This window comes from Opisthorchis viverrini (assembly GCF_000715545.1).
Source record: "Opisthorchis viverrini unplaced genomic scaffold opera_v5_97, whole genome shotgun sequence".
Lineage (NCBI taxonomy): Eukaryota > Metazoa > Platyhelminthes > Trematoda > Opisthorchiida > Opisthorchiidae > Opisthorchis > Opisthorchis viverrini.
This window is the reverse complement of record NW_008751753.1, coordinates 756,414-765,981: the sequence shown is the minus strand read 5'-3', so window position 1 is coordinate 765,981 and position 9,568 is coordinate 756,414. Positions and strand designations below refer to the sequence as shown.

At 41.8% G+C, this 9,568-nt stretch overlaps 1 protein-coding gene across 1 annotated transcript in view; it reads left to right on the top strand.

Annotated features, from left to right (window-relative positions):
- Positions 1 to 1,658, top strand: part of T265_05263 (hypothetical protein) — a gene marked incomplete at both ends in the record, with an annotated part of 15,958 nt that extends 14,300 nt beyond the window's left edge. The window contains one exon of the mRNA XM_009170232.1: positions 790 to 1,658. Within this exon, the coding sequence (XP_009168496.1) occupies positions 790 to 1,377 (588 nt within the window). The remainder of the gene's footprint in view (positions 1 to 789) is intronic.
- Positions 1,659 to 9,568: the final 7,910 nt, after the last annotated feature.

Genomic DNA, 9,568 nt, shown 5'->3' with positions numbered 1-9,568 from the left:
ATGTCAGTGGTGTTCCTGCTGTCAGTTTCTTTCCAGATTGTCTGACTGAGCGGTTGGAGGTGTGGGTACCTCTGTATGCTTGACATAGGCCATATATATATATATATATATATATATATATAACTAGACGAACCTTATGGTTGCACGGCAGTGAAGCTCAGTGTCAACAATGATATTGTTCTCTTTGATGATGATGATGCGCACTTCAGCCTACTCCTTGGTTACGGGGAATTCTAGTACGGGAAAACGGGAACTGATTTTTCGAGGTTCTATATTCGATCCATACAAAAGCTGTTGGAATACTTGTACAAGCGCTGTTAGCTGATGAGTTAGAGGTCTCCCACAGTGTACTGCTGAAGTGACGGAAACCATTTAAACGAATTCGAGATTGTTAGATCAGTACGCACCACTTTTTGGCCTGACCAATGTTCAAAAATCCGGCTCTTCCCACAACTCAACAGATAACAAAAAGGTTCGTTGTTTGAAAGCTATCTTGGGGACATACAGACCAATATTGGGTTGAACGGGAGTATTCCGATGTCACAAAGGATGCTTAACGCTGAACTTTTACTATAGTACTCTATAGAATCACTGGTATTCCGCTGGTGTGTTAGAAACTAAAATGTGAGACTAAAAGGATGCGATTACGGGGGGATCCGGCTTGGTAATGAAACTTAAGCAACGGTTCTATATTCCTGTTTGGCTGTCTTTGAAAGCAACAACTTCAACTCTCCCTAGGATCTTAATGGTGCACTATTAATTCCCTTGCTGTAATCGTTCTTATTTCAGGAGCAAGGCGATTATGGTGTCACACACCAGGAAGGGACAGTGCACTTTGATCCACGTTTTAGCCTGAACCATCAAACACTGGAAGCATCTACCCCAAATGTGTACATCGGGGGAAGAATCGATGCGATTGCCGGGTTATCTGCCATCTGTGGAACGGACGCTAGTCAGCACACATCAGAACAGCTCTTGGAAACACACCTGGAGGAATTGGGTAATCCCAGCTTGCTGGACAGGCCTGCGGCACCTGAACACATCAGTAAAGTAGGTGAGGACAACTGTTCGGGGGCAGACGAGGAGGAAGTTCAAACAGCTACTCAGGCTCTTCTACATGCTGCTAACGAATATCCCACAGAGAGTCTGGCGATGGCGGCACAGCTAGAACTTGTCGGTTCGGCTGACATCAGTCTTAACGCTTCTGGATTTTCACAAAACCCAATGAAACAGTCTAATGCGAACGTTTATCAAAGCCCGAATGGATCGGATAATTTCGGAACACTCGGAGATGGTTTCCCAGATTTACATTCTTATCAAGTAGATAGTGGCAGTCAGCTGCTTTTAAAACCAGAGGTTGCATTCTGTGATCTCTGATGATATTCTGTAACTCTTGAATAAGGAACAGTGTGTTGTTTTAATTTGAATAACCCTGAGGGGTGTTTTATCGGCGACAATCCGGAAACCCCTCCTGTTCCATTCTTGTCAACGTTCTACCCAGTGACTTCAAGCGCCCTAAGATTGTTCGGTCAATGCATGAGTACTTCCAGTCCTTTTTAACCCCAATCAAAATGAGTAGGATTTTACTTCATTGATCAATTTTGTTATTCTTGTTTGTTTCATTTATTTTTATACCTGTTATGATAAACCAAAAAAAAATGAATTGGTCAATGGTTGTTTTATTGGCTGCCCGCTGCCATGGTGAGTATTGATGTAATTCACTTGTATCCAGTTTGCATTCCTGAAATTTCCTGTTGACGATTCGGAGCTTCTAACACACCGGCAGTATTTACAGAATTAACTTTCACTTCCGAACTTAGTATATTAAGAGAATGCCTGAATTGTTGGGACGAGTACTCTTAACAACAGTTTTGTAATTGCCACCTACTATATCTCAGTCGGATTTTCGACAGGCGACAAGGAACCGGACGGTGACCATGTAGCTTTGGGCATCTTTCGGAATACACAAACATCTTTTCTCCCTCAGGCGCCAACAAGCCGCTAGTTCTGGTGACCTCTCACTCACCTTTAAGGATCGTGGTAAACTATCCATTCAGATGAAGGGCAATTTATTTTCCTCTCTCTGAGTATAAGAGTCCGTCCCAACCATTGGGAGTAGTGAAAGTGTATAGTTTCAAATAGCTCTCCACAGTGAGAGTGACAGTCACAAAGGAATTATCTTTACCCCTGCTGTTACCATAATCCTTACGTCCTTTATTTTACGTTGTCTTACGAAGACGGGACCCGAGAACAGCAGACAGGATTCTGTTAACAGCACGCATATATGCGTCCAACAATCTTGGTGTTCCTTGACTTAAGTAGTGCGTTCGATTTGTTCCATTGTTTTTTTTTCCAACACACTTGCACAACAAGTTATGCCCCAGAATTTCGTCTTTATCGTATGCTGTTTATGTTCACATGCTTTTGGGAATGTTTGGAACGCTCTACAAAAGCTTTTCTGCAAGCAGTGGTACTGGAAAGGGATATCCATTGTCTTATTTTTGTTTAGTTTCGTTGCTGAATTAGTAATGAGGCGTGCTCCTTAGGTCTTCAAAACCCCAGTATGTGAATCTCTCCGAGTAAGTATTTTGTTAATTTGGATATGTGCAGACGACGCCCTTCTAATTTTTTAAAAGAACGCAAAGCGCGTATCTTGCTAAAAAAGCCGACCAAAGTCATCTAGCCGCTTGATATGAGCTTGACATCTGCAAACTGCGAAGTCATGCTGAAGCCATACAATCTTCGAACATACTGCTGAGAATTAAATGATTGACAATGGAAGTTGTGAAACCCTATAGGTACGTCGAAGGTCAGGTCGGCGTTCATGAAAGTTTGACAGACAAATTCAACGCACGGATCTCCATGGTTAGATCCACAATCGCGTCACTCAGCATTAAAAAGACACCACACCGTGTATCAGACTGTCGGTGATCTGATCAGTGAGTTTGCACTGTGACGATAAGGAAAGTGTTCTTAATGAAGCAACAGGTGCGTTCTTTAAGGGATAAATTCAAGATTTCAAGCTTAGATGGCTGAATCATATGCTACATATGCCAAGCCACTGTCTATCGAGAACAGCTTTTACCGTTGCCTACTTTGGAGAGGTGGAGACCTAATGGATGACAGAATATTACCTGGTAATAAGGAATGAGAGATAATACAAAATGTTTGGGTTCCGTTGTTTCCGTCCACTTTCCACATGTCACCCCTGTGCCTGGTTAGAAACAGTAAGATTTACGATGGTGGTGGTGTTCATGCTAACAGTTTCTATCCATGTTGACTGACCAGGTTTTGGTCGTAGGCCTTCCTTCTATGTTGTATTCTCTCTTCCTTCCAATATAAAGCCTTTAATAAATAAGATGCTCGACGGTCAGTTAAAAACACTAGTTTTCCTTTATTGAGCAGGGCAATGTGATTGCAACTGTTTCATCCCCAATCGAGCTGACATCATCAATGCGTTGTTAGGGAGTCTGGTGGTGTGTAGAGATAGGTGCGTGATTGTGGAGTGCACTGATGATGTCACCCGGATCGATGAAACGTTTGCAATCAAATTGCCCAGCTCAGCGAACAAACCAACGACCTTCTATGCTACCTGGGCTACCAGCAATCTCCTCTAAAGCGAACCAGTTTTCCTTGTTGTTGATTTCACCATGGGCCTACATACAGGTTGGTGTTTCATGCTGTTAGAAACTACTGGAATGATTACAATTCAGTTACACAATAATGTCATTACAACTTTTTCATGCCAGACCACACGTGCATTTAAGTGGCAGCTGGTCATGCTTGAGAGGGAAACACCGAATATATTTTCATTCTAACCATTGCACTTCTTTGTTACAACAAACGAATCCGTCTACGGCTGCTTGATAATATGCTGTAACTACAAGCATGCAAGGTTGGACTCCAATGAGAAAATCGCAAGGAAGTTCCATATACTTAATCACGTTCTGATTTTGACTCGGCGTTGTCTGACTGGCTTTGTGTTATTGGCTGGCATTGCTCCTGTGGCCTGCCGGAAATGTCTGGAGCTGTCGATAGTCTTTTGTTTGGCCGCTTGAGGGTCCACTCTGCAGCTGACTTATCTGGCTCGGGTCAATTCGGATCAATTCTAGCGGAGTTGGTGGTTCTCAGTATGGATCGGTAATTCCTGGATTGTGTTAAGGAATATCACATCCCTACTAGGATGTTACACCAAACCTGAATACTGAAACCTATGGAGCCATCAGCCTACCTTGCATACGGATCGTCCAGTGATACAGGTGAAGACTCGCCTTAGATCAAGAAAACTACACCACCAGAATGGCAGCTAATGTGACAAAATTTCAGGAAGGGTGCGCAAGAAATTATCGAAACCAAATCTGATGAGGATATCGGAGTGTAATGAAAACATGCGGGACCAGGACAAAGAAATCAGCAAGATCGGATTAGATTAGAGAAAAGTTGGGGTTTTGGTCTCTTCCCCAAATTCAACAGTTGAAGTGCAAACGTTTTGTCACCAGTCGAGGTGATTTCGTCCACAGCGTTTAAACTCTTTCAGCTTTTGGGAACTCACTTCGGTGATGAACTATTAAGTACTGTATCACTTAGTCATCAGGAAGTTTTTCGTACTGTATCGAGTTACTCATACATTAAATGTCTTCGCAACAGTGCAAAAGAATCAATAAAAAATGGATTGTTTTTCGGTTGTAGAAGTTAGCTTGGTACTGCAAATGCAACTAAGATGCAGGTGGTTCCACTTGAATATGGACATTTTAGGGAGAAAAATGATGGTAACCCGCTTTCTCGCAATCATGAAATGCAGATTTCCGCCTAGTCTAAAGTAGGATTATTTCCAGTCTGACGAATGAATGCAACTTTCTGAGATAAATGACGTAAGCCCATCGGCATTTACTGTCTCTGAAACTAGCGCATGGGCTTGTTTAGGAAGGCGATGTGACACCGTTTGCACCACCGATGAGCAGAGCACAGGGCTTGCACAACCAATCAAAATCACTCTTAGAATGGGGTAGGTAGGGTATTTTATTCAAGCATTTGCCGAAAACTCAATTCCCACGCTCAGACGTATGCACCGCAGCAAGAATAGGTTGGATGTTCCTTGATGACTCATCGGTTCCCACGTTTGCGTAGACGAAATCCACCCAAGAATAATTATGTTCGGCAATGCCTGGCTGCGGTGCCTGATCCCGAAAGTGGCACTTGTTCGCTCAGAGGTGTGCGGCTCAGTGGATTCGTTGCTCACAGTAAGAATCTAGTTAACGTGTCCGAACAGCGGCATTTTTGTACCATCTATCGACAGCGAATAAGAAGCAATTGGAAATTACAGTTCTCATAACTTTACTTGTAAATCGTTGCATCTGATGAAAATGACATCACTGAGCGTTCAGAATCCAATAATCCAGCTGCGATATCCTTTCTGAATACAGTTAAATGAAAATTGGGCGAAGAGAAATCGGCTGGGCCAATTCTTCTAGCTTCGAAAGTTTGACTAAAATTATGATACACAAGAGCATCTGTGGATGACGTGTGTTCACCATCACATTCTCCGGATGACGAAAAATTTACCCAAAGGTATACGAATTCACGTAACATACACAACGCCCGATCTAATTAGGGAAATAGCTCACCAGCATTTTCGGCAACTCTGAGATTGCTTCACGTGGCAGACAGAAACGAGTCGTTTATTTTACTGTATCGAACGTCACTTGTTACTGGATGCTATAACTATTGGTAGATTCTTTGACAATACTTGGTAGGCTCAGACTATTCAGACGAACTGTCATTGTTAGCTAACGATAATGTGTTTTTACAGTCTCCCCAAGTAGAATTGCGGAGGTGATCCTTTGTTCTGATGTACGTTTTCACCTGAAAATTCCGGAGTAGTACCTCAGGATTCTCGGTCACTGTGTGTCCTTCTGAAACTTCATGGAGAGTTTATCGATCTGTTTACTTTTCTGAGCAGGTGAATGAACCTTGATAATGTTGTGGCGATGAAATTTAATGCGCTCATCATCAAGGTACCATCAAAAGGTACAAGCCTGTGTTATTTATGGCGTCAGAAACAGGCACCACTAAATTCAGAGGGCCATATTAACAATGCAACTGCAAGTACCGGTTTACTATATGACTTTGACACTTTGTATTTTAAACCGAGGGTCCTAAATGACCTCGAACCTTGGGCCATCGATTTTTTCTTAGTACAGCCGCGGCCGCGGCTTGTTCATGAGGAGATGGTTCCAAAGAGAGTACTTTGAGGTGCATCAGAATTTTCTTCCAGGAGGAGGTGGACAGGTATTATGCCTTCTGCACTGCAAACGTTTCTAAAAAACATCGTCATACCTCAATTCTCGTTCACCAGTAACCCGTGGAGTACAGGTACGAGTTGGTCAGGTGGAATTAAGGCATACTGTCAAACTGACAACTGTAGAACATTTGGGGTCAGCATCATTCTTCCAACACGTACGCGGTTACCATACAGTTTATAGTACCTAACCGTCCTCAGCGACAGCCATACTGTAAATTCCTAATCAAAGACCATAGTTATCGTTTGTCAGTGGTTGTATTCTAGGATAATTTTGGATAAGGTTTACAAAAGACGTTGACTCGATCCCCCTGAAGATGTTCAGGTATTTTATCTCAATGATATTCTGAGTGTAAATAATTCGGTTTTGAGTTACTTCCAAAGAGACAGTTCTCTGTTCATCAGGTTTCCATTTGTTACCTTTCTTCCACACTTTGCTTTATTATTCTTCCCTATGGTCACAGTATACACTACTGTTTGTTCCGTTGGTAGTTCTGCACTCCCATCTAAAGTAATTGTGCACTGGTTGCACCCAATCAATATGGTCCAAAATACTGGCGCCTGTGACGTGATACCATACTTTGCAGTCTCTTTGTAATTCTGATGACATGACTTGTGTTTTGATACACTAAAATTTGATGAGATTTTGAATTCTCTATGCATTACTTATCTCAGTGAAAAGGTTCCGATAGTGTCGTTGAAATGTATCTTGGTTTACTACTGAGTGTGGGCATCTGATACCTTCTGATTGCAAGCCTAATTGCGTCAAATTCGTGAGCTTTGGGTGCAATTTTAAAAGCTGTCTTACTTTGCACATTTGGTTCACGAAAGATCTTCACCCAAAAGTAATGATATAAGTGGCATTTAATGGTCCCTATGGTGTGCTTCACTAGAGAACATTTTCTCTAAATATTGTCAGTTTTTATCCGTTTAAGTGACTTGTTTGTTATGCCCTTTTGATAGCGCACAGAGCCTTTATTAGAGCGAAAAACATATGTAGTTTTTCTTTGCCACTGCTTCATAAGACCACTTTCATCAGAGGTGGCTACGGCAAGCCAGTATTTTCAGCCTTCAGGTCAACGTTACATATCTTACGAGCGCATTCTTTGGCAAAAACAGTGGGCTTGCTTTCAAACTTGTTATACACATCAGTGGTCTTAGGACCTGTGAGTCCCATAAAACCATAAGAGGTCTCACAGAATTTTGGCTCAAAGATGACTAACCTATACGTTCTAGTAAACGTTGAGAATATTTCCCAGTATTCATTGAGCTAGTCATTAGAGAATGACTGCCGTAAATTTAGTTGAAGTACACAACCGCATTGACGATTACACACTAAAAAATTGGATGTTCTCGTCTCTTGAAAGAAAAAACGCAAACCTGTCAGCTCTATGGAATATAATACAGAGAGCAATACTGCAAATCTGTCAAAATAACCAATGAGGCGATTAAATTAAGGGTAGAAAATCACTATGACTAAAACACATTTGCCTTGTTCAAGACAGTGTGTCCCGTTACTCTAGCTGGAAACAGAGAACTAAATAAAGAAGGAAGAAATGTCATCCAGAAAACTGCACTGTTCCGTCGCGCCCAACGGTCAAAAATGCCCACCAGGGTTATAAGGTTGATCAAAAGTCACTGATTCCAATTAAAACACTGCGAGCTTAACAACAGTTTTCAAAAAAATTCTGAGGGTAAAGCGGCGTTTGTGATCCGTAATCAACAAGGCTTTAATGAATAAGAGTTTTGAATAAATTTCAACATTGCGGCACTTTCCGAGGACCCGTCCGGCAATACCGGGCAAAGTTTTAGTAACCTTGTTTTGCTATGCACAAGAGACGTTTTTAATGAGTTTTAGAACCAGTTCATGGAGTGACGACAAAAAATTACCTTGCCCAATACTAGCGTCCATTTTTTTGACGAAAATGCGACATAATCATAGTCCCAACTGAAAACTGCTTGACTCTATGAAACTTATCTTGATGATATTATGTTATTTACTCAAGATAAAACTAGGTCGCAGCACTCTTGGAGATTTCTAGTCAGCTACAATAGTTTAATTTATCTGCCAATACAAATGAGGTAAATGATCGTTTTCATTAATCTCCTGAGTAGCTCATGGTTTTAAGAAAACAGACTCCGATTTCTCAAAGTACTGAATCTTAAGGCGGTCTTGCGCATTGAATTCACGCGAAGAATTTCAAATACAAGAGCAAAATTCGAGTGACCCTTTGTGATCAGTGGAATTTGCGAGTGAGTCTGCTTCACCACTTTGGGTCTGCCTCCAGGACTGTAAATATTCGGGCAACATAAACGTACAAAATTACTACAATGCCTACGATCAGAGATGTTTTCATTCAGTCAGTTAGGTATCCCGACTAACGGTCCGTTAGTGCACTTGACCACGAAGTTAAATCACATCTCCTTTTAGTGATAATACGTTTCAAGGCAGGTATGAAAAGTCACCATTGTGTTTCATCAAATAGCTGGGTTTTATTATTTCATTTTGGTTGTGCAAACGGGACGTCTGGAGGAGTCAAAAGTCTTTTGGCTTCCCCAATCTTTACTGCTTGGAAATAATGTAAAAATCCATTGTGATTTGTCACCATTATCAAGTATTCTGAAGGCCTACTGATCAGCAAAAGCATTCAGTATCATAGCAACGGTAAGCAGTCTATTAGGCTGAAAAACCCAAAATACCTCATTTGAAATATAGGCGCAACTCATTCACTTCGGTTTGCAGCAATCGACTCCATTTTCATTAGGCTTGGTTGCATTAGTGACGGAATGCTCTGCTGGACTCGAGGCATTCGATCCTTACATAAAACTGAAGGTTTCGACTCTATTCCGAGAACAAAACATTTTGTTGACTGGAACTAATTTGTTGGACCCCAAATGTGGTCTATTTTAGAGGGGGCCAGGTGTCTCGGTACTCCATAGTCTCTTCTGTGCTACTCAGCCCTCCGAGTAGAGGTTGGACACCTACTGGATTACCGGTAGAGGCTGCAAACGAGTAGCTCACCGACTACTGACAAAACGGCGAGTAGTGAAAAGCAGCTTACAATTGTAGTGAAACACCACACAGTTTCTCCTGTCGGTCGAGCAACCAAGTTTTCGGTGTGGCCGGTAAATATTTCGTTACTGGAGAAGAAACTCAGCTGCAAATCCTCACCAACTTGTTCCAGAAGGGAAAAATAGGCAATGAAAAAATTCCGTGCAGCATATCTATCTCATCAGCATCATATTAATCAGATGGATTGAAACGTCAGT